The 26,964-nt window shown below is 36.5% G+C and overlaps 1 protein-coding gene across 1 annotated transcript in view; it reads right to left on the bottom strand.

Moving 5' to 3' along the window:
* Positions 1 to 7,189: 7,189 nt before the first annotated feature.
* FGF10 (fibroblast growth factor 10) overlaps positions 7,190 to 26,964 on the bottom strand; it is a 59,531-nt gene continuing 39,756 nt past the window's right edge. The window contains exons 2-3 of the mRNA XM_041489330.1: positions 14,030 to 14,133; positions 7,190 to 10,314 (exon numbers count right to left, since the gene is read on the bottom strand). Coding sequence (XP_041345264.1) covers positions 10,117 to 10,314; positions 14,030 to 14,133 — 302 coding nt within the window. The 3' untranslated portion in view covers positions 7,190 to 10,116. The remainder of the gene's footprint in view (positions 10,315 to 14,029; positions 14,134 to 26,964) is intronic.

The following is a 26,964-nucleotide window of genomic DNA, read 5'->3' on the forward strand; positions in this document are numbered from 1 at the left end:
TATTGTTATTTGGCTCAGATGCCAGCTGCACTGAGTCCCTTTATTATGAGTATTAAGAACACAGCTGCTCAAATCTTTCTTCTTCACAGGGCTTGGCACTCAATATTTGTCTTTCTATCTTCGCCCACCCATAAAGAAGAAGATTCCACCAAGACTTACAGGTTTTGAGATATTAGCTGTGATTGTTGCTTCTGCCTCAGTATGTTTGCAGGAGTTTTGTTCATGTTCCTTCCTTTGGACTGAAGAAAATAAAATCCAATCCTCTGAATGGAAACCTGTATAATCTTTGTTTTTTTAGTAAATCACTCCTTGAATTCTATCTCTTCAGTAAAAAAAACCCTAAAATCCTTAAGATGCATCTTAGAAGTATGCATAATAATACTTCAATGATGACACTCATTTATTTATTGTTCACTGTCGTATTCCACCATATCAAAACAGAGATGGATCATTATTGTGTATTAACTTTTGGGTTTTGGCATCGAAAACAATGGAGTTTTGAAAACAGGAGTAGCTGTAGCTAACATCTGTACTTTCACTATGAACAGCAAACTGCTAGATGTCAAATATACAGAGAAATTATAAGATGTGCTTTAATGGTTTTGAGGTCCGAGACTTTGTCGGATGGAATTGTAAGACTTATGGAGTTTAGAGCTGGAGATTATCTTTGAAGGTTGCTGATTAAGCAAACTTCCTACCTGAGTTGTAGAAGCAATAGCAGGGAATAACATGGTTGCTTCTCCAGAGCTAAAGAAAGGAAAACAATAGAATGAGATTAGCAGGAAACTGCCAATGGTGCAAGCCTCTGTGCTTGTGTGTGTTATTTATAGCTGTTGGGTGTAAATACTATTACATGTTATATACATAAACATAGAACTAATTTAAGAATATGACATTTAGAAAGTGCAGCATACTATATATTTCATGATATATCCATATCTGTTAGTGTTACAATTAACTGGAAGAATAATTTTTTGCTCTTCTTCCTGTATTTTAATTATGGTGAATCTTTGCCATGCTTGCAGAGTCCAAGTAGTAACAAAATAGTCATGAACATTGTGTATTTTCCCTTTTTCACTGTGTATATTAAAATTGTGATACAGACTGCCAAAAGAAGAAATTATAAGTGGCTGAGCTATCCCCAGTATTAATAGAGGGCTCTATGTATGAAGGGTCAGTCTGCTATTTGATCAATTACCACACTTTGTTTAAAATTAACAGAAGGAGAAAAACATGAAATAAACACTACAAATTATTAAGTTGCAATCAGATCAAAAATTACATTAAATATGAAAAATTTTTGGAAGAAATTCCTCATTGTGAGTGTGGTGAGGCACAAACAGTTTACCTAGAGAAGTTGTGGATGACCCATTTCTGGAAGTGATGAGGCCAAGCTGAACAGGGCATTGAGCAATCTGGTTTAGTGGGAGGTATTCACTTTCATTTCTCATTACAGGGAGGATGGGAACTAGCTGATCTTTAAGATCCCTTCCAACTCAAACCATTTTATGATTCTGTGATTCTATTTACAGGTTAATTTATAGTGGTGTTAGTTAAAGCTGAAATAAGTCAATTTTCTTGAATACTATCCATAAGTCAATTCAGACTAGGAGGACATGCATTTTGAGGAGTGTGTTAATGAATGATTTTATTAATTGTGATACCATTCTCGCAAGAACCACTGAAAAATATAGTAATTATCTACGAAAATCATCTTTTGCTTTTCATGCAAGTCACAGAGTGCTGGAAGGAGGTGGGTACTGACCTTTTAATTTTGTAGCTGCTTGTGTCAATATTTCCCCCTGCAATCAATGGAAGCTTGAGTCAGACCCAGATTGCATCTCTCTACAAAGTAAGATGGGACCAAAAATCTTGCCGACGTTTCCCGTAAGTGTATGCTCTGTCGAAAAAAACTTGTTCTTTGGCTGCTTTTAGTCACTCTGATTTCTTCTTAGAAAGATTTTAAATACTGATGATTCTCTCCTGTTGCAACACACTTGCATGAAGTAATTGGGTAACTGTATGGCTCTGGATAATTTTAAGAGGACCTCTACATGTTACTGGCTTGAGTTTGAACTTGTTGGTAGCAACTGAAAGTTATGCCTGCAGCTAATTTTCTTGTGTTTTATATAGATTCAGTAGATGTTTAATTGGATCATACAAAATATTGCTATAAATTACTTTGGAAGAGGTCTGCTTCATGCTTGTGTCTATGGCAGAATCAGCAATGTAAACCATTCCTGATAGCTCTTACATGCCTAAAACTCAGTGAGTTGTACAGTTATCCAAATCAGCTTACTTCAGAGCTCTTAGTATTAAGGAGGTTTTTCCAAATAACTTAACTTGAATTTCCCTTAATTCAGTTTCATAATTTTATTCTTAAATTACCTGTGGTTAAAATAGAGATATTTTACTTATCAACCTACCAAAACTACCAGCTCAACTTGTATCAAAAATGAATGCAACCAGCTATGACTGACTTCATATTTGGAGAAGTAATTTAATCTAATGTTGTTTCTTCAGTAGTTTTGAGGTTCTACTTCAAAATCAGAAGATGCTCTATGTGCACAGTGATATGGAAATGCTATTGTATGATGATCATAAGATTTGTGATTTTTGAGATGACCTTATTCTTTAGGATTATACATTTCTTTCTAATATCTTATCTAAACTTATCCTCCTTCAACTTAATTCAACTTTTCACAATTCCCCGTTGTGAAAAATTTCTCTCCAGCCTTTTTGCAAGCCCCTTTCAGGGACTGGAAGGCAGCAATGAGGTCTCCCTGGAGCTTCCTTTTCTCCAGGCTGAACAACACCAGCTCTCTCATCCTGTCACCACAGAAGATGAATTTCATCTTTGTGGTCAGTTTCGTGGCTATCCTCTGGATTTGTTCCGACACAACCACATATTTCTTGTGCTGTATACTCCAGATCTGGACAGAGTACTCCAGGTGGGGTCCCATGAGATTAATGTAAATGGGGAGAATCACTGCCCTTGAACTGCTGGTTAGGCTTTATGAAACCCAAGATGTGGCTGGCTTTCTGGGTTGCAAGCAGGTGTCCTGTCATGTTAAGCTTTTTGACCACAAACATGCCCAAGTATTTTTCTCCTGGACAAGTCTTGATACATCCTCTGCCCTGTCTGTACTTGTGCTTGGAATTGCCCTGGCCCATGTGAAGGACCTTGCACTTGGCCCTGCTGAACTCCCTGAGCTTTGCTTGCTCCCACCTCTTGAGCCTGTCCAGGTCCCTGCGGATGCCATCCCTTCCCTCCCCTGTGCCCACTGCCCCACCCAGCTCAGTGTCATCAGCAAAGTGCTGAGACTGCCCTCGGTCCCACTGTCCACGTCACTGACAAAGGTGTTAAAATGTGGTGGTCCTGATACGGACAACTACTCTCCACAACACTATTAGTGCAGCCATGCCACAATTTCTTATTTTTTTTTATGCTGAGGAGGCCATCTCTCAAATCCATGTCTCATCAGTTTACAGACAAAAAATTTTCTTCTAAAATGTTTTGTCTCCAACAGTGAACACAGAATTATGGCCAGAGGAATTAGCAGAAAAATTGAGAAATTTTGTAGTATTTCCTTAAAGTACTCTTCCAAAGTCCAGCACTAAGAAGATCAAGTGCTTCTTGGGTCAAAACTGTGTGTCTAGTATTAAACACCATCAGTGGACAATCTCGTTTAACTGTCTGAATGTTACTGACATTCTTTATAACAAAATAGATGACAAGTTTGAAGAAAATCTAATACAAGTAAGTTTTAAAACTAAGCATAATGCCTGTCACATTAGTGCTGAGGACTAGTCTGCGGTTATATCCAGTTGTGCATGTCACAGGCTGGTTTTCAGCAGTGGCTGTGTTTGCAAGGTTCTACCTGAGGGTTTTAATTGGATTTTCTTCACAAATGAATTTTCATTTTTAGTTGGTATAGGTAGGATGTGCTGCTAGAAACCTCAGGCTGTATTGCATTTTATCTGCAATGAGGAAAAACTGTGTCAGGCCTCTGACAAAACTCCAAGGAAAATGTTAAATGTTACAGAGTGGAGAGGAAGAAACAAAAGATTGCTGCAGTGACTTAAACTCAATCGCTGTCACTTTCTGACTGTCAGTGGAATTGGCTTCACATTCTACACCTGTACATGTAATCAGATTCAAGTTTGTTATGACTTTGATGTGAAGAATGGTTGAGACACTACACCAGTAAGGGGAGCAAAGGGCCATCCAGAGCTTCTGTATAAATGACTTCCTCAATCTTGAGGGCCAGGCATTCATCTTCAACTCAGTAGTGGCTTTCAGTGTGAACATATACATATGCTGAACCTTGCTGCAGGATTTTGTATTAAAGAGCTTTAACAGTTCTGACACTGTACCTTCCTACTGCATCTCCGAATTACCATAGAAATGTAATAATTATGGCTATCAGCAAGACTTTTCTCTCTCACTATATCGTTCACTTAATAACATTTAAGAAGCAATCAGTTAAATAAATAAATGGATTAAATCTTATCTGTCTCTGTCAGGCAAAGGATACAGTACTCATTTAACATGATAAACAGAGCCATATCTCTTCTTCCAAAGCTGGAATCTTATAGCTTGAGTTATATTTAAGTGAGCACAAACTGCATGCTAAATCAGTAGCACTCAGTAAGTTGAATTGCCTGACCATAAGGAAGAGAAAGAGACTGATCTTTTTTTTTGACAAGATTGCTGATATCTCTATCCTATTTCATCACTGAAGCAAGATTCAGTCAGACCAGGAGAGGTCATGTATTGGCTACTAATTAATAGGAGCAATGAAGATTGTAGTAGTAGTAGTAGTAATAGTAGTAATAGTAGTAATAAAAATAACAACAGCAGCAATAGTAGTACTAATGGCATAATATCCTTTCCTCGAGTGCACCATGGAAAAGGAAGGAAAGTGGCAAATATGTTTTCATTTGCAACATATCTTGTGCATAGTTGTTGTTAAAGTTACCAAGTTATCCTCAACATATACTTATCTTTTGTGCCTAATTAGTACATTTACTGGTAAGTGTTTGTGCAGTTTCAGGGGAGACAAGGGTTATCATAACACTACAGGATCACAGGCTCTCTGTGTCATGTCCTACATGGAACCAGAAATTAGAGTGGTCTGTTTGTGATTTTGATGACAACATGCTGCAGATGTCAGTACTGTAATTTCCCTCAGTGAACTATTTAGGAATCTTGCTGTTACATGTAAAAGAAGCAAAAAACATAGGAAATTTCCACAACTGGACAAGAAATATACTGCACATAGCAGTACAAGAGTGATGCACATTTTTGAAAACATGTGAACATGAGAAACTTCAAGAGTATTTCTAATGCAGGAAAATATAAAAATTATCTGGGCATCATGTAAGCAGTGGGAAAAATATATCAATTTTTCATTACACTCACTGAATCACCCAGCAATATGCACTCAGAGCCCACAAAACCAACAGAACTGGGCTGTAGCCAGGGCAGTGTGGCCAGCAGGTTGAGGGAATGGATTCTGCCCCTCTGCTCTGCTCCTGAGGTGCTCTGAGGTTGAAACCTCACCTGGAGCACTGTGTCCAGCTGTAGGGATCCCAACATAAGAAGGACATGGAATTGTTGGGGCAAGTCCAGAGGCAGCCACAAAGCTGATAAGAGGACTGGACCACCTCCCCTACAAACACAGGCTGAGAGAGTTGGGGCTGTTCAGCTTGGAGAAGAGAAGGTTGTGTGGAGACCTCATGGCAACCTGCCAACATCTGAAGGGGAAATACAGGGAAGCTGGAGCGGGACTCTTTGACATGAGCTACAGTGATAGGTCAAGGAACAATGGGTACAAACTGAAAGATGGTAAATTTAGGTTAGGTGTATGGAAGAAATTCTTTACCATGAGTGTGGTGGAACAAGTTGCCCAGGGAGGCTGTGGACTGCCCCAATAGTGGAAGAGTTCAAAGCCAGACTGGGTAAAGCCTTGAGCAGCTTGGTCTAGTGGGATGTGTCCCTGCCCATGGCAGAGGTGCTTGGGACTAGATGATCTTTACAGTCCATTCCAATCCTTAACATTCTATGATTCTATTCTGCATTAATGAAATAGCATACAGTGACATGACTAAAGGTCCTGGTGAGGAATTTCAGGAGTGGAAATTATTTTCATTTGTACTGCAGTAACTCAGAAATCACTACTCCCTTATCAATTACTTGAGGTTTAGTCATGGTTTGTTTATTTTGCCTTTCACAGGAGCATGTTTTTATAAACTGTTGCAGTACACAAAGGACACAAAACTTTTGTTTTCTGGGATTAAGAAGTGAAAATACATAAATTAGGTATGACATGCACTATGCTTCATCTAAAAAAATCCTAAACTTATTCCAAGAAATCTTCCATATGGTTAAACGTGGGATTCAAAAAGTTTGGGAGGTAAGGGTAAATATGAATCATAATTTATAGGTTGAAAGCCAATTAATTTTTCATATTGTATTTTTTGCTAACAATGCCATGGGAAACAACTTTGCTTCTGTTACTTGAAGTTGCATTGGAATTGTTTCAGTCAAGGATCTTTTTCTGAAAAATACCATCAGTATCCAGACATTGACTAGCTGGAGCAGAAAGTGTTTGTTGCATGTTACACTTTTCTTTCTCCAATTTATTAGGAAATTAGGAAGATGAATTTGGACCCACAGTCTAACTTAATACTTGATACTTCAAAAGAAGGGTTGTTTTCATACATTAGTTTCAAGATCACTCCTTGAAACAGTTATTGTTTGTCTGAATAGAGACAGCCAGTTACAGGAGGGGCATGAACTACAAAGTTGTGCTCCGACTTCTAAAGCTTGCCAACCTTTGGTGAGCTTCATAAACTGAAATGTCTTGAATAAAGTCTTATAAAAAATGTCACTGTTTTTCCAAAATTATTAGTATATGCTCTTTTTCCTAAACCTCCTCTATCATTCATCAATCATACTTCCTCTAAATCCATTGCTTTTTTCCACTGTATAGGACTAGGTGGATTCAAGTACAGGAAAAATCTGGAGCATTTGGTTGTTATTAGTGTGGAAATAATGGTCTCACACATACAAAATATTAAAAATACTGAGAAATGTTAAAATTATTTTTGTTTGGGGAATATGCACCACAAAATCACAGCCCGCAATACAACAGATCTTTTCTTTTTTATTTTTATTGTGCAGTACAATTTTAGGTTAATAAAACAAACAAAGACAATACTTTTATTCTCTAATCCCCACTTTTTATTATTTTTATTTAAATATAACATACTATACATTGTTGCTCAGTGATTTTGGTATCCCTTTTATTTTCTAAACCCCTCCCCCTGTTTTCCTTTTACTCAGGAGACTGTTATGCTCAGGGTGACAGAAAACAGAGCTTATGGTTGAGGACCTGGGATACTCTAATATCTGCAGTTTGCTCCCACTATAGTGGGTGTTACAGTATACCAAACACACAGGAATCATTGATTCCTTCAAGGGTTTTTATTTTGGTTAACTTTCAGAAACCACTCTTCATGTCACAAATGGCTCCTGGCTCACTTTGGAAAAGTGATATTTCCTGATCTTGTCATTTGAGCAGCATGGTGTTTTGAGTACTATGATAATATTTATGCATAATCCTCCCCTGACCAAGTCATCTAGGTAAGTCTGTAAGAAGAGAATTTCATTTGTACCCTAAATGTTCCTTAAGTCGTCATTCAATACTGCATTCATCCAACTCATACTGAAGGTTCAGTATGGGTGGTCCATTATGTCTTGTCAGTTTTAATTAGTGATCACAAATTTAAACAATAGAGACTCGCTTTTATCATGGTAGTTAAATTTTGCTGTGAGCTGCAATTACATTTAAAATCTGAAATTCTTATTTCTCTTTCTAGAAAAATGTCATTTGTGAAGAAGACAACTGGAGATAAAGTACCATGAAATACAACATCAGCTATCAACTAAAAATATGTTGTCTCTCAATGAATTCCTAGTTTTGAAACAGCTGACTTTATTTAAGGACAGGAAATATAATCTGACCATTTTGTATTTTATGGGAAAGCTTTTTTTTTTTTTTTTTTTGTTTTTTTTTTTTTTTTTTTTAAAGAGCTAATACTTAAATAACAGATTAAGATTGAAGTGCTGGTTAAACATTGACTTAAATAAGTTATAGAAGATTCCAACAACACCAGCCTTTATAGAGGTTAAACATTCTCAAAAAGACACATTAAGCAAGGCTCTCCTTTGTACCAAAATACAGTCTCCAAACAATAAAAATAAAACCAACTTTTTCACAACGAGAAATATTGAAGATAAACTGCAGCATCAATATAATCTTATAGTTATCAGTTAAAGTATTTAAAACAAAATAATATTATACTACTTTTGTTTCTTACTAAAGACACTGCAAAGGCTTATTTATTTATTTAGTGGAATACAATGTGAAGACAGTGGTACAAATTGTTTGATGCACTGTTTTCTATTTCTCTGCTCTAACAAAATGAATCTCAATATGGTTACACTGGTGAGCTATCCAGAGCTCTCTAAAATTACTGAGTAAAGCAAAATATAAAACAAACCTTATGTACCTTTAATTGAACAGACTTCATATTATGCTCAACTTTGTTATACTGCAGTTGCTCAAGTTAAGCCACGGGACGAGTAACACTTCATAAAAATGTGCTGGATATTATGTATTTTGAGCCTTCATTTACTGTGATAGTTATGAAAGGCATGCCAAAGCTGGAAACCAGCACAGCTTTTCAGTTTGCTCTCGTATATAGTATACACGTGAGTAATAATCTCTGAAAAACGCATGAGCAGGATTTTGGATCACATGAGGATGATTTTGGTCTTGCCCTTAGCTACATACCACTCCCACTCTACGCCTGTGGTTCTTCAAGTTGTTACCAAAGGCAAATAGGTTGAATAAGAGCATCAACTGAATAAGGTGTGCAGGACCGTGTTGCCTTCTTGCTTACCTTTCAGCAGCCAAATGTTACACTTAGGAATTAAACACTACTGTTTTATTTTAACGCTTGCAGTCTCAGTGATTTTAACAGGGCTGACCACATCAGGGCTCCAGCCCAATGTGTGCTGCAGAGTATCACACTGATAGCAGTGTGTTAGATCCTAGCTCCAAGCTGAAATCAAAGTCAGGTGAACATACACACAGATGCATTGACACCCAAGTACAGATGTGGCTCCTTCTCTCAATTTCAAAATAGCAGAAAGACCCTTTGAACAAAGTATTTCTTGAAGGTTTTTCTTGAGTGCTGATAAGTACAAAAATTTCTCCAATACAAAGACACTCAATACCATAAATCCAAGCACTGCTTGTTTGGTCTTATGCTTAAGTGCAAGACAGTTTAGGAAAAAATGGAGTATACACTCTAAATTCTGCCTTTAAAGCCTTGTCTAATTCTCTGAGTACTTCTGAGGTTCTGACATTTTAATCTATCAACCTCTCTGTGAAGTACTAAGAAATAGGGAAAATAAGAAAGAAGCAAATGAGGAAACATTTAAAATAAAAAAGATATTTAACATCCTATTAAATAAATAACTTAGAGAGAAATAAAGAGAAATGAATTTAGGACATAAAAGCAAACCATACTATTCATTTTGTTAGAACAGTTATACACTACTTTGCTTATCCTATCCATTTGTCCACAAGGCTTCTCCAGAAATGTCATTATTTGTGCATATGACCCAAGTGCTTCCAGTAAATGCTTGTGTGTCTAACTTTTCATTGAATCATTAGGCTTGAATGAGCAATTAAGGACTTTGATAAGAGTTAGTATTCCATAAATAGCATTCCCCATGAAGATCACGCAACAGATTGTCTTATGTCCATCAAGGTCTGTTGCAGTGATTAAAAAAAAAAAGTTCACACTGGCAATAAATTCCATCCCCTTTGATCCAGCTTCATTTTGATTATAAGATATTACAACAAACTAAATAAAGGTATTTCATGTGCCAGCAATAAGTACAAAACTTTCAAAGGCTTCCCCTGCTCTCATGTCAAACATGCAGATGTCTGTGCTACTTCTCCGCATCTACCTTTTAAGAGTATATTCTTGACATAACAGCCTTTGGTTCAACTGCATCAAAAAAAGTTTGTTCATCTACGACATGACTACCATAGGAAGAAAGTGAGCTGAAGTGTTTTTCCTTCTTGTTTTCTGTCCTCTCTTTGTGGTTCCCCTCCCATTCAGGGCCACAAACATTTGCCTTCCATTGTGCTTCCAATTTAAGGACGCGTATGTGTTATATCCATTTTCTTCTATTCTTTCCTTCAATTTGCAATCGCTATTAAACTCCTTCTGTTAAAAGAAGAAAAAACCCACAGATTCAGAACAAACACAATATTTCAGCATACTGAAGTCAAATACTTTTAAAAAATGTTTCAAAAAATTGTAGTCTTTCATATGTGACACTCTTTTAGGATTCCAGTGTGCTTAAATAAAAGTTTCACTGTGTTCACAGCATATAAAGCATCATAGGTTAGACTGGAAAAAGTGAAATTAAAAAAAGATATAATTAATAAATTAATGCGTAGATATAGCAGTTAAATTATATAATTCATTAAGAACTGAACATCAGCTTCTCTGTGTTGGAATATGGCAAGAATATGAAATCAAGTTCTCAGTCATAAACTCAAAAGCATAAGGAAGCAAACTTGGAATCATAAATCACATTTCATTTCTAACAAATATAACTTAAATATCTTGAATGAGATTATTGATACCATACATTAAACAAATATTGATGGAATAGGACTATTTTTTATTTAAAGTAAGAATCTTTAGACCACACTGGTAAAGAAAAAGGGGTTTTTATGAATAGGTGCAAATAATTGTTATGCTGCTATCACAATTGATGTGAGGCCTGTTCACTTGGCTGACCTGAAAAGATGCTTAGCCTAAAAAGGAATAATGTATGATCCCATATCTTATTGACTAAACAAGGTTGGAAGTAATTTTATGTATGGGACCAGGGATTAAGATTTTCTATTTTTAATGGAGAATCAGTTGTCAGGCTGTTAGAATGAGTCAAAAATACAAGCCTGTGGAATCATGTAGGGGAGCCTACTTGTTTTTTATACTATTAAATGTAATTTTATGTAGATGAACTTTTCTATATAGCAGCCAAGAATAGTTCTTTTCATGAACAAATAATTTGTATACATTAAGGCATCCAATTTTCACAAACTGCTTATATTGCATTTAGAAGACTTCTTAAAGTGGGGTATTTGAAACATAATTAGATTAAAATGAAAAATCAGAATTTTGTTGTTCCTGCATTTCAGAAAATAAGATGCTGTTGCACAGCGCAGGAAGAAGCAGGTTGGAATCTCAGAGTATGACATATTAACTGCATGCACTATTTTTAATGTGACTGTGAACAAGACAAGAAATAAGTCTTTCTTGAATAATAAAGCAAGTTTCATGTTAATGAAATCAAGTTAAATATATTTTCCATATCTATTAATTTAAATTAGAATTTTTAAACTAGTTAATGTTAAGGATTTTGATTCAGTGAGAATCTTATGTGAACAGTTTATGTTTCCCTTAGTTGCTTCAAGAACCATTGAAGACCTGCTTGATGGAATTGTATGCAGTCAAATTAAATTTGACTCCCAAAGTGCTCCTTAATTTCAGGATTAGTAGTTATTTGAACAATGATCAGTGGGGAAGACACTACCAAGGCAAGACTCTTTACAAGACCACTATTGGCACTGCCTTCACCACAAAGTCACCATACAGATAATTTACCAGTTATTTTCTGTAATATGTCACCTCTGGCATCAAGGTATTAAAAAGGGAGGTGCTCATCAATCACAGTTCTAAACCACAGTTAATTCTCCTGTCTTAAAGAAGCTAGTTTTGCTAAAGAAACCTAAGAGTGAGTCTTTTCCCCCTCATTTTAACCAAAATTGGTCAAATGGAAAAGTATTTGATTAATGTAGAAAGAGCTTTGCTTGTTTTCCTAGATGCAGAATTGTACTCAAATCCAACTTGTGCTTCTATTCTTAGATAACAGAACAGATGATTTTTTGATGTGCTTAAGAAGTCTTACTGGCAGGGGTCTGAGTGCTACGCAGGACTGCTTTGCTCATTTCAAACAAATTTCAGCATAAGTCTGCACCAATGTCTATTGTGCATGTGCTCAAGGGTGTTTTTACAATTTTTATTGGTTCTGTTTTTGGTATTCGTATCCATCTGCAAGCTGCCACACTATAGTAATATGAGGCTAACTGCAAGTTCTGGGATTACGGGAAAAATAGTAACAGAAGCATTCTTGAAATTGCTAAAGTATTATGGAATAGCTTCTGATAAATCACTATGTTGTGATTTTATGATGTGAATATTGAAACATTATCTCAGCTGGAATTAAAAAAAAAGGCTTCCCACATTCGTATCTTCCTGTCAACACTACTTCTAATACACTATGAATTACCGAATCTGATGGCAGCAATTTCCATCTATGGTACATGAAAGCTGCTTCAGTGTCTTTTGTAAATATACAGTGTTGGGATAGACTCTAAAGAGACTCTCACCACACCAGGCAAGGCTGACAACTGGGGTAAGAGAGTCTCTCTTGGGCTTTGGGATGGACCATCACAAATGACTGAAGTGCACAACTGAGATGTGTGAACTGAAGGTGGTGATTTATGCTAAAGCCTTCACCTACATATAGAAGGATACCCATGATCCATGACTGTACTGAGTAACTCAGTACACAGTTTTCTCTCTCAATAAGCACTGATCATCCTGTATTTCTGACCATTATAAATCTAGAAATTAAATCTACATTTACAGGAACATAAGAAAAATGTCTTTGTTCTTGTCTCTCCTTTGACACTGTCACAGAGTTTAGAGAACCAGAAGTATGTTGTTGAACCAGTGACTAGCCACAGTGCAGGTGGGGGAGGACAGTTTATATAGTTTGTATGAACCAAACACACTGTAGAAATGTTTCCTTAAGAAAGAAGGTCCAATGACTAGAGGCCCCTCGAGTCTCACTTAAGATTACCATTACTTCATTGCTTTCAGCAGAAATAGGAGGACTAGCTACATTGCTCAACCATAAACTCAGTCCCTATATGTGACATCCTTTCTGTAAAGCATATGGATGATCTGAACATTAAGCAACCTGCAGAATGGCTCATAACCTTTCCAGGAACTGGAACAACATTGCAAAACTTCAAGCCAAACCAGATGTAACACCAGAACAATCTGGTGTTTGTGTAATCATGGGGATGTGTGAGGATATATTTGAGTTTAGTTGTTAGATTTATAGATCGTATTGCTTTCTATTAAAAAATATTTGGATAGTTTCTGAGTTTCCTTGTGTTGGTTTGTTTTTGTTTGGTTGATTACTTTTGGGTTTTGGTGTTTGGATTTTTTTTCCCCTGCAAGTATTGGTAACCCCAAACTTACACTAATACAAATTAAGTATATATGGACAACTTTCAAGTGTTAACCTGAATTCTGCTCAGATAAATCTTAGCTGCTGATATTTCAGTTCATGTCTCTCTGTAGTGTCCATAATCTTAATCATTAGTCAGTATAGTCAATTTAAAGCTACTCTAGGAATCTTCTTCAAAGTTTTAATTTAATGATTTGGTCATCATCCATCAGCTCAAGTTTCCATGATTTCAGGAACCTTTATTCCTTCCTCCCCCACCCTCAAATTTCTGATAAGTCTGATTGCACTGTAGGAAAAAACAGGGAAAAAAAGCCTTAAATATTACATTTTGTGAGACCCTTACTACTGAACACTCCTTAATAAGCAGTGTGACTGAGGCAGTAAGCATGATAAATCCCAGCAGCTATGTTGGTATGACATGAGCTTAGCAAACAGCAGGAAGCTTGTGGAGAGGGGTGAGTCTGGTTTATCAGAGGATGAAATTTTGATGAACAGCTCATTTCAGCTCTAATTAGTAACAATACACAGACAAGCAGTGTTTCAATAGGCAAGACAGGGAACTGTGCTGACTCCTGAAATCCATTTGGAATGTGAAAAGGTACTTACAGAGCCGTAGACTTTTCCTTTTTTGTTCATGGCTAAATAGTAGTTGCTCTTAATAGACTTAACCGCCACAACTCCAATTTCTACAGATGTTATCTCCAATATGCCTAAAAAATATAAATTGAGCTATTTAATCACTTTGTTACAGGATTTTCTCACTATAGAAAGGACAATAAACCTGAAAAATACAAAACTTGTAATATTTAGGACCAACTGACCAAAAAATTCAGCAGAAGTATTCTTTGAACCACTGCAAGAATATACACAAACACTTTTTCTATTAGCATGTTTCCTAACCCTGCATTTTACACCCCAGAGATACCGAAACAACTTTATTCTTCCTAGCATAGATTTTACTGCAGTTTATCAGAAGAGACATTGAAACCACAGCATCAAATTAAATATATAGCATATGTCAATAGAATATAGATTTTCCCCAATCTTTAAAACCCTTGGTAAACAATTTATTCATTTAGATAAACTAAATCTCTTGGTTGCACTGAGCTGACAAATTCACTTTTGGCAAGTGTGTTGACAATATGGGAAATAGTAAGACCAGCACTAATGGCCACACTGTCTTTGTCTTCCAGATATCAGAAACATTTGGTCTGTTTGTAATAAATATTATCCTCCCCTGCTTTAAAACAGTCTCTTTCTGGGTCACTGGATAGTTCAAGGGATCTGTAGTGGGAGATACACATTTTCATCTCTGTTTTCTGCCCAGGAACATACTGATTTGGGAGTAGGAGACTGCATGCTTGGCTCCAACATTTCTCCTGTTCTCCTGACATTTATGTAGCAAGAGTTAGATCAATACCCTGGCTAACTCAGTGTGGTACACTGAGGATGTACCAATAGAGAAATGACAGGAGGGGCAAAACTGTCCTCCTTGATCAGGTTGTGTGATCAGGGCCATGCTGTGGATAGAGGCAGGTCAGTGAGCCCGTATTTGCAGGGTTCTAATCTGTATTATTCTTAAAATGTTGCTCATTTTCACAGCAAAGAAAAGCCAAAGTTGCTTTCTTGATCTTCTGAAAGAGCATTGTTATAGAGGACTAAGCTGCTCTCCCGCAGGACATCTGCTAAAGTAATTGTGCTAAAAATCGGAGTAAAGTGGACTAACTTGTGGATAGCAAACTAATAGAGGGCAAGAATGTGATGCAAACATTACTGCAACACCATGACTGATGCACTTTTTTTTTTTTTTTTTTTTTTTTTTTTTTTTTTTTTTGTATTTTTCACGCCAAAAAGTAATGAGAAGAATTCAGTTAATTCTTTCTACAGAATTGTGTTCTGAACTGTGACTGGGTCCATTTCTAACACCAGTAACAAGACAAATAACCAAACCAAACCAAAACACAAACGTGCAAGAAAAATACTGGCATAACGTGCCATTACAAATTTTTATGTTTAAAGGAATGAAACAGATTTAGATTTTGCCATACTATCATTGTAACAATAACATCATATCAGGAATTTTCAATTAACTATTTCACTAACAGCTGAAGGAGAGCAGTGCCTAAATAAGAAACTTGTACAGAATTAACTCATTTTAAGTGTCTTGCACTTGAATGATGGACATCACTGCTTTTCAGTAAAATGCTTAAATTAAAACAACACAGGTATAATTAATGAAAATATAGTCTGGTTTTTCTGGTAAATTTGTTTGCAATTTCATACCTCATTATATTCCTGGTGGAGCAACTGTAAGGACGTCATGAGGAGAAATGTTACAACATTTATTATATCCACAACAACTAGCTTGCTTTTAGCTAGTTAAGCTATTTAGTTGCAGCCAAATATAGAAGAATTGTTCCAAATTGTTGTCAGTTTGATAATATCATCACTAGTCATCCTCTATTTATTCTCACTGTGTGTGTTCTGTGTACTTGAAAGTTGAAAAAGGTATAATTTTTGTTGACAATTTTGCATATTCTATCCTCTACAGTATTTCATTTGGGAGAAGAAGATATTTTAATGGATGTTTTTCTTTCAGATCAATTTAATCTTGATCTGTTAACCCTTGGGCAATAGCAACTTAATTTATAATAAATACTTTGATACTTTGCTACTCTGTAGTCCCCCTGCTAGTTACAAGCACAGTTACAATCTAGATTTTGTCCAGATTGCAAATTATTCACTGTATTTACAGATGGTCCCAAGAGAAGAATCTCTAATTAGACAGAACTCTTTTGAAGGCAATAGGAATCTTATATTGGTTTCAGTGATGTAGACAAATTTCCAAGATCAGCAATCACCTACTCATCTGACATGAATCTGCAAGAAAGTCTAAGAACTTTCGAGAACTTTGAAATAATTTAATTTGAATAAAAATAAGTAAAATGCATTTGATGTAAGTGTGAAAATATGCATTTGATTATTCTTAAAGTGTTATTAAATTTAGAAGGATATATTAAAAAAGGAAATTGAGATATAGAATATGAAGCTTAAAACTACAATGTTTTCCGCTTTCCCCATCCCTTTATTTTTTTTATTTGTTGTTCTATTCCCAACAATATTAACTTTTCATTAGAACTCTTTTTTCTCTTCTCTAAGACTGAAACAAAAAAGATATTTCAATATGCTTCCTTGCAGGTTTCTTGTATTTGAATTTATACCATTACTTGGGTTTAGGTATTTCCAAGCCTTAAGACTTAGGTCAAGAAGATCTCTAAGGTAAATAATTTCCATTATATAATGTGACTTGTAGTTATTCTGATAATATGCAGTACAAAAAAATTAATGTTGGGGTAAAAGTCTTAGGAGTTATTTAATCTGGTTTAATGATTCTTAGGAACTTGGAAATGAAAATGAATTAATTAAAAAAAAAAATCAAAATGCTCTAGCCTCTATTATTGCTTTAAACCAGATAGCACACCATTATTTTACAGCAATAATTCTGTAAAACCCAACAATTACAACTAATCCCCATTGACCACATCCAGTGTAAAAGCATAGCTTTCAATATGCAAACCATTTCCAATTCATTATAATTAGAAAGATTTCAAATATCAACATGAGATGTGCCCTGTAGCTATGCATGTGTTCTCTTTACAGGTCCCAAGGGTTTTAAACATATTCCCAATAGAACCCAAATGTATTTACCTTAAATAAACTTTTTATAGTTTATAAAAGTGATCATTATACATATTACAAGGCAACAGAAACCTGTTTGTCCTCTTGCTTTGTTTCTGTAAAAACTACAAGTGAAAATTGCACTTCCTTGGTTATATGTTAATTAAAAATGTCCTATGTTTTATAAAAATGCTGATAATATGAAGCAAAAAACCTACAAAATATCCTAGAAACTGAATGAAATTAAGTCAAGCAATTCTTAGGAAAGGCAGTTTGACAGAATATCAGATCTGTTGTCAAGGCAGAAGCGCAGTGAATGTAGACGTGGTCTGCCCCAAGAAACACTTGATTCTGGGACCAAATTCAACTTCTTTGCAGTGTGAGACAGTGGTAATTTTCCTGTAGTTGTATCATTTGTGTAAGGAGTTCTTATGAACACTTTTAGCACATCTCCAACACTAGTTGCAGTCCTATTCATACAGAAGAACGGAACCACCATGCATCTTCCTACACCTTTCAGAAATTACCCCGCATAGGCAGCAAGCCACCACCAATCCCTCCCCGCTTTGAGTTTTCTTCTGTCTGCAAAAATATTGTAGGTGAAGAGTGAGTTCAGCTGGACAGAATGTGATGATGACTGAGAGCTTGTGAAACCTTTTGATTTCCCATTTGGGAAAGCTGTTGGGCCCATGAAGGAGGCTGCAGCTCTTGGTAGGTAGCTGGAGAAGACAGGGCTTGGTGTGACTGCAGGTGAGACTAAACTGACTTTTCAGGACTTTGGCTTTTGTGCCCAACAGGGAGTTTCTCTGAAGAAACTTTGTCTCCCACTGGTTTAAGTCAAAACAAGTTGGTGTTCAGGCATAATGTTGAAGATGTGGTAGTTCAAAAAGCTGTTCTTAGTAGATGGCCTGAAAAAAAGTGGTTTGAAGCAAACAGATTTGTTGGATGTAGTCATGGCAGAGTGAAGTGCTAAGGTATATTAGGCCACTGCCTCTGTTTCCACTCTGTTTCACCGACTATATCTGTGCAAAGCAAGTTGAAAATATCCCCAAATGACAAATTATACTGATGTTCCTATATTTACCTGTATTTTGTGATAACAGAAAAAAGAATATGATGGATTAATAGATAAAAAAAAAACATAGAAAACTGAAGATGGCAAGCACATCTTGCCTTTGAAAGCTTTTTCAATTAACTAAAGTAGTTCCACTGAAAGGCAATATTACAGACTTTGTGCTTGACTTTGAAAGGTAGCTTAAGATACAAATCACACAACCCACAGTGCCACAGTTATGGGCAGAAACTTCAAATAATAACCAACCTGAATGATAACCTAAGCTTTGACTTAAAAATTAAAGTTTATTTGAAGTTGAACCAGTTCTTTTTTTATTAACACTTGATTCTGGATTTTATTAACATTTGATTTTTTTTGAGACTGCCATCTCAGTCTAAATCAGAAGTTAATGTACTGAAAGACCACAAAGCAATCTGCTAATGTGTCATATTTAGATCAACCACAGCCAAAATATTAATGGTACATTAACTTTTCTTTCCAATGCCCACATCTAATATGTTTGGATAAGCCTGAGATATGTATCTAAACTTATGGAAGATTATGGTAACCAAACCTCTGAGCCTTCCTATATCACCATAGTATCAGCATAAGGCATGACATCTGCACAGTGCATAAAAATCACATTAAAGGCAAATTATTAGAGCCTGTATTCAGATCCAGACAGTCTGTACCAATTTCTTTTTCATTTTTTCCTGCTTTTATGGCTTTAATTTCAGAGCAAAGCACAGATGACTCAATCAATGGTTCTCTGTAGACCAAGCAAATAGAAGGGTGGCACCTGGGATAAGAGAATCTCTTAGTGATAAATAATGAGAGCTGTTGGTTAGCACAGAAAGAGTTTAGATTTAACTACAAAACTGGCAGGAATCAATTTAGCTAGTATACATCCTGATGTGTAATAGAAACAATTAATTCAGGATCCCAGTTAGCCTACATTTTTCCCTCTGGTCAGTGAAGACAGGCAACTTCAAAGGACAGTTCTAAACACCACTACTCCCTCTATTAAGTTTCCAAAGCTAGATGGGTTAAAGGAAGCAAAGGAAATGCTGAAAGCGACTTTGAGGGCACATCTATCTTGCCAGTTATGATGAGTTCAGATGTCCCCTCAAGGACACCATGTCTGTCACTTTCGTCACTAACACACAAGCATGTAATCAGATTTAGCTGAAGTGCTAGGAAATATAAACATGTTTGCTTCCTTCAGACGGATTTAATTCACACTGTTCAGATGGAATGGCTACACATAGAGCCAACAGTACCTGATTCTGTTAATCAGAACTCAGATTTGTTGAGCTCTGTGTTTTTTTGAGCTGAGATGGGAAGACATATAAACAGCTGCATGAATGTTGACAGAAAATGTTGATGTCTGAGCATCTCAGCCTGCTTGACTCCAACACTGCAAGATTTGGTAACTTTTAGATTAGACACAGACAGTGTAGGAATACATTATCTGATCTGGTTTTGGGACAGAGGAGATATAAGTGACAACTCATACTAACCAAGGAAGAGCACTGATTCACATGCCAAGAGAAAAAATGGAAAACAAAACACCACAACAGTATAGTACATATGATTAGATGCAGGGTTGCAGTTATCTGATTAGATCTCTCGACAAAGATGCCTTAAGGAGTTTCAGCCCTCCCTGGCTTCTTTTTCTGCCTCTGTGCTGAAGTTCACCAACCCTTCAAATGTAACTGTTTGTGGAGCAGCACTATAAACAAAATCATTGGAATGATCTGGCTTGGAAAAAAACTCTCAATAGAAAACAAATCAGCTTTAAACCCTAAGGACTAAACAATCCAAGTTTTTGCAGTCAGTTTTAGTAGTATATATTTTCTGGACCTTCTAGTGCTCTCTTTTTGGTCCCTTTCCAGATGACTAATTTTTTTGAACTGAGGTGCCCAAGACTGGACCAATGTTCTAACTAAGGCCTGATGGGTACTGACTTGAGCAGAATGACTACTTCGTGTGTTTATAAGGAAACTTGGATCCTAATCCAAATCCTAATCGAAACTTGGCAGTCCATGTATGTTTCCATTTTGTAGACAGGACCAGGCACTCAGGATTTCTGCCAAATCTTAAATTTCCATGTCTCCACAGAAACATGCAGGAGAATGGAAAGCTTGCAAGTGAGTAGTACAGATCAGTACATTTTCTGAGGGCTGTATGGATCTGCCTATTTCAACCTGGGTGAAATCCCAGGTTATCTTTGACATTCATGTTTACTTCATTCACCTCCTGCATTTTATCACTTATATAAGATTCACATTGAATAACTTTAACTTGAAGAATTAATTAATTTAACTAGATAGAGGTAAGTCTATTCCATTTAATGTCCAGCCCAACAGACTAGTGAGGGATAACAGACAGCTGCACTGGAGAAGAAGCAGCCCAAATGCATAGTGACTGGCAGAAGCATCTGTACATCACCTGCAACCTGTCCTTTTCCTCCTGGGGAAGGGAGGATCTTCCAGCTGGGTGGAATGTATTGGCAAGAGAACTAATGGGTGGAAATCTGCTATCAGATACAATACCTATATTTACAAATGGGGTGCAAATGACGATTAAATGGAGCCAAACACTGACAAATACGAGCAGATGGAAGTGAGCCAGGGTGCTAAAGCAGTCAGAGTATATACAAACAGATGAAAAAACTCTCATGAGGCATTGTATAGGCGTTGTGGGACAGGAAACCCAGTGTGGTGAGGATGTCCTCTGCAATTTGTCTACCAATGATCCTTATCCAAATGACAAGTTTGTTGTCTGCTGTTAAGACTGATACATACCGTGGCTGTTGCTCTAGCTAAGGCTGCTAGAACAACAGCTAAATGGATAATAGTTCTCTTTCATCAGTTTTGTTTCATTTTGGACCTCATTTGTCCTTATGGTGGATCTTGACTCCCCTTGACAGCAAGAAAACAGGACTGGAAAATAAGGTCTGTTATTTCCACATCTCAAACACTTATCTTACTGTGGAAGATAGGAGACAGAAGTATAACTACCTGCACAGGTATCACAAAGCTTGGCAGTGTGCACTGCACTGTCTGTGGCAGGTAGGATCTTCTCCAGAATCTCTATGGGCATAATAACTTAGTAATGGGGGAAAATAGAAAAAAAATCACAAAATTCTACAGGCTCCTCTTTAAAATACCATGACTAAGAAAAATTTCTACCAGTATTCTGCTAGTGCTATGTTTCTCTGGGAAAAACCCGATGTTTTAGTGTTTTCCCTGCAAATCAGAAAGTTGCCAAACACACTAATCCACAACATCAATTAGTTGTTGGTTCTAATGGTTTTTGTCTGTCTTTGCCTCACACGGGAAAAAGGAATCCATGGTATTTTAAAATATGGGATCCACATGTTCGTAATGAAAGATTACCCCTGGACAGCTATAATGATCATTATTTTTCACATAATTATATTTGGTGGTAGTTACTCATCAACACTTTCAGCAGTTTTCTTCTGCAATGCCACAAATATTCCTAATGTTACTTGATCATAACAATCACTTTTGAAACAAAACTTTATAAGGACTATGGGAACAGAATGAATATCTGACAAGTGTAGACTAGGGCAGTCGTATGGCTTGGGTAATCAGTATTTAGAAAATCAATGCAAACAGTATTTCACTGTATCTAAAAATTCCTTAAAATTCACATCTGTTTTTTGTCCCTCCTGGCTTTTTTTTTTTTTTCTCCAGAATTTTTTTTCTTAGCTAGTCTGGATATGATCAAATAAAAGTCAGGCCTCTGACCTTAATACTTATATAGTTTGGGACAATATTGTATATGATTTGATGGGTGATTTTGAGTAACTCATAACCTGGTTGGTACTTTGCAAACAAGGTACTGTCTAAACTTTTTCAGACAAAGTATTTATTGAAAGAAGCAATTGTTATAAAACTTGTTGTTCAACAGTCGTGGAGTAAAGAAAGAGAAATTTATTGCATGTTGTTACTATATGATAAGATATTAAGGCCCGCAGTTTAGCAGCTGAAAAAAACCATTTTGACCTCTGATCACCAGTTTACTGTTTTATCCATTAATTGCTTTTTTTCTCTGACATAAATAATTCTGTGTACATAATGCATCCTAATGACAACCACTCAAAAGACACCATTCAATAAATGTATTATTCTTGTTACAATGCTATGTGACCCACTTCTCAATATTTAATGTTAGATTTTTTCTTTGTCTTACCTATTATATTTCCTTCTTCATCAAAGGTATGCAGTAAAAGCACGCAACAAAGTCTGCATTCTAGCACACATATGTAAACTATGGCCTGCTACACTGCAACCTGATATATGTCTTTCACAGTGTTTTCATCTTTAATACTTGACTGTCTCTAACCTGGTTAGACCTGGTATCTTCAGACTGCTAGCACAAACAGTTCTTTTTAAACTTTGATGAGCACTGATAAGTGCTGTCTTCTTAAGCATTCATTCAACACCTCATAAAAAAGCAGGATTACAAAATCGTCAATCTTGCACAGAAACTTAAAAGGCTGATCTGAAGAGCACAATCACTTCACACCGTTCTGCTTTTATTATCTTCTAGTCTTCTTCTATATTGTTTCCATCTTCCCTGCTGACATCTTCAGATAACAGCTAACAAGCATGCTTTGCACACAGGATTACGCGATCTAATTGCACATGCTTGCAACTCACATCTTGTCCTTTTATAAAAACTAAGGTTCCCTAGCCTGGATTTCTGAATTTTTTTTGGGTTCCTTCTCCTCGGACTGTGTAAGTGTGTGCACAAATGCTCACTAAACTATGTTTAGGATGCTTAAAAGACAATCCACAAGGTTTGATACATTATTTCCAGTTTTTCTGCTCAACATTCTGTAATTTAGCGGCACAAAGCACACTCAGCCAACCAACCCAAACCAACCACTCAGCTGACAGTGAGTGTGATTTGTGCTGTCATACCAGCAGAAACTGTGCCCGGAAATGTGTAGAGAGCAGCCAAAGAATGTCCCATCCTCTCTGCATATCTCTGTGTCAGGTTCAGAGATACTTTTGCTTACACCACTGCCTAACACTGCAAAGAGAACCTGCCCCTAGGCCATTTGAACAAAACTGTCCAGCAATCATATTCACACCTTATGGGGTTGGTCTGGTGTGTCCCTGAGAGGGCTTGGTTCAATATTCCTCAGAATATTACCTCTGGAGACTTTACCTGTCAGACACACCTGTGGATTTTCTGTTCTGAGTGTCTGACATGTTGTGAAGACTGTGTGGCAGCCCACCACTTTGGTCTTTGTGTAGTCTGATGGCAAGGTCATGTAGGCACTGCTTTGCAAGGTCTGGCATCAAACTGTTAAAAACCAAAGGAACTAAGACTGTCTTGGTCTTGCTTAAATGGTCCCTGCAGTGAATTATATTGAAAATTTTATGGAAGTTGATCTCAGTAGAAAACAGTTCATGCCAAATAAAGCTAGGTGTGAGCTAACACATGCAGTGTAAAACAGGAGTGCTGCATCCAACAGCACTCCTTGGGAAATAAGTTATTTGACAGTGTAGACCTGCAGACAGCTTTGGAGATGAGCAGCTGAAGAACAGAGCAGCCATATAATGGGATTTTGCATGTGAATGCAGAAACACCTGAGAATGTCAGATCAATGGTGAGCATGCTCCTTGTACAGCCTTGAACAGAAATTAAACGTAAAATTATCTACAACTGCTTGTGCATGACCAACTCAATAATTTTACTCCAGGTTTAATCCATTTTTCTATTTTTCTACATTTTGTGTAGCTGGTGTATAGAAGACAATAAATAAACAAGTTATGGGTTAAAAATAGGGGAAAAAGTATTTTTTCTTGGGAAAGTAATCAACAAAGTTCTGGTATTTTCTGTCCTCAGTGTATTCATTAATGATTTACAGTAATGCCATGAAAAACCCTGCTGATCATATGAAATTATTCAGAGTACTAAATCTGAAGGAATTGGAATAATTGCAAAAGACTCTCAGAACCCAAGCTGATAAGGCAATAAAATTCCAGAAAAAAATCAGTGTAGGTGAATGTTGTAAAAAGTGATGCACACAGGAAAAATAACTTTAGGTTTATAAACATGGGATGTGTTACAGAATGGCTTATGGCCCAGCTGCTAGCTCTTGGTCTTATACTAGGTACTAAAAAAATTTGGAATTTACTGGAGAAGAGTAAGGAATGTTTAGGAAATGAAAAATACAGCCACAAAGTTTAAATCCAGCCCTGACTGAATTTAAATGCAAATGCTACCATTGTCTCTTGTTTCATAAAAGAACAGAAGTGGAAAGGCTACAGGAAAGAGCAACGTCCATGATCAGAAATAATGGTTAACTAATATTTGAGGAATACCTAGACCACTGGCTTTGCAGGGTGGAACAGAAATAGCTTCAATAGCAAAAATCTATAAAACTGTATGCAACTTTGAGAAAATGAAGAAGGAGTATGTATTATGCACTGAATATTAAATGAAATTACTGGCCAGAAAACAACACTTTAATGTTTAAAACGAAGTGATTTTTTCACACTTGTCAGATTACAGCAGTCATTGTTAGGATGTCCGTTTACTGAACTGAGAATCAATCAGAGCAACTATCTCCAAAAATATGTTCCTAAGACAAGTAAATCAATACCATCATTAGTCTCTGAACTGCATATCGGTGCACACTAGGGAAGCATAGCAGGCAGTTAGCACTGTCTGCTTGCTCTTCTCCTCTTGGGGCTTCTCCTACTGCTACCAGCAGAGACAGGAAACCAGACTGACCTTTAGTCTGGAGCAGTGGAGTCACCCTTTAATTCTTACATATACGTTCCCCCATATAGAGAAATGAAAAAAACCAGAGAAGCAGCCAGCAAAGACCAGTCAAGAGCAAATTCCATTAAATCTAATCTGATTTTATTACAGCGTAACAGGTCACGTCATGACCTGTTACAAGGTTGTTACCCTTTTGACACAACCATATTACATTATCATAAATACCCTAGTTTAATGTAAATTTATTTTAAGTAGGATGAAAAATAGGCTAGAAAACTGTATTTAGGCAATTGTTGCCAATGATTCACTGCAAAAATGGAATGGAGTGTTGAGGAAACACAAATGCAGGAAGAAGAAGAAGATAACTATTTTGCAGAAAAGTTTCTGAGTGGCTACTGGTGAACAGTGTGGCCTTGAGGGAAGAACATGAAAAGTGAATAGCTTCCTGACACAACTAAACGTGTTGAAAATGCAAAAGAAAATCTTTCCATATAATCCAGCATTTGGAAGGATTCATCTGAGTTCTTTGCTCATTTCAAGGTAGCCTACGGAGAGCAACCAGCATAGTGATAGGCATAGAAAAACAAGATTTGTAATTAATTGAAAGTTAAATAAAGTTTTTCTTAGGAAGAGGAGAGTTGGGAGGAAAAAGTGTAGCATTAACTTTCAAGTACTTCAAAATTTCTGGGAAGAAGAGGAATATTCCATGAAAGAGACAAAAGAAATAATGGGCTCAACTACACAGAAGAGTAAGAGAGGATGTTAAGAATAGTAAGATTTTAATAAGGGTGATAAAACTCTCTTTATTCATTACAGATACTTTGGAGTGTGTGCAGACTTTAAGAGCAGGTGATAAAAGTGTCCAGCTGAGTTAATGATAGATAGGTTGTGGGACAAGGGGATGTACCACATGATCTCTTGAGAATGCTTCCAAGCCCATAAAACCCTGTTTTCACACACAGGAAGCCAATCAATTATTTCTGAATATGCTGGACTTACTACACTAAAGAGCAGTATTTTTTATGGTATTTGCACTTCAATGTGTGCATGGTGTGCTGCTGATTTTTTGCTACAAAGAAACCAGTCATAACTACTGTATGATATTTCTGGTTAGTTCACTGGAATTCCAGAAGTGTAAAGAAACTCTAAAAGACCTAGGCAGCAGCAGAAGGTGGTTCAGATATAGTGGTAGTCCTGGGCAATAGCAGAAGTGTGATCATTCACATGCTCACAAAAAATTCAAGACCATAATTTTTTCACATTACATTGTCTTTACAGATTATATATACTTTGGATACTTGCCTCTAAATTGTGAGATTCATGTCCCTCAACCCCATGTTCTTCATTTGCTTATTTTGTGCTTATGATCTGATCAAATCCAATATTAACCATATTTACTTTTTTGCTTTATTAGACAAATAAAGCAAACTATAGACTCAAACACTGAGTCTATACAGTGCTGTTTACACAAGAGGCATTGATTTTTGTAAATAAGCAAAAATTGACAACTGTACTAGTCCTGTTAGACTGAAATGTGAAGGGAATTCTACTTAAAAACAAAATAAAAAATGTCTTTGAATACTGGTAAATCCTAGAGAACCTGTGATTCAGTACATGAAAACTGGACTTCCAACAGCAGTTCCCACAAGAATTACTAATTTGTGGGTCCCCTTTCACAAATCAGGCTCACAGACAGCAAGTATCCTACAAGGCAAAGCATGAAGATACCACCTATGAAAATTTGATTCTTAATGGCCATTTTTTTTCTGCCCACCTCTATAGAATTACTTCTTGTTTTCTATTCTTCACTTTCCAGTGCCTCTTTTTATCCTCAAGCCCACACTATAATCTCCTCCCCTTCCCTCGTAGACACTAACAAAAGAACTTGATAGAAAAAGAGTAAGTTGTGCCACTAAGGATCACAGTGGCTTCCTTTAATCTCTCAGTCTATTTATTTACTTTACATATTTTGCTGTTTTAAAAATTTTGTGCCAAGATCATGCTTGGGAGCTCCTTGCTGGTTTTAAACTAGCACAAT

This window comes from Pyrgilauda ruficollis, unplaced genomic scaffold (genome assembly GCF_017590135.1).
Source record: "Pyrgilauda ruficollis isolate IOZ18807 unplaced genomic scaffold, ASM1759013v1 scaffold92, whole genome shotgun sequence".
NCBI classification, from domain to species: domain Eukaryota; kingdom Metazoa; phylum Chordata; class Aves; order Passeriformes; family Passeridae; genus Pyrgilauda; species Pyrgilauda ruficollis.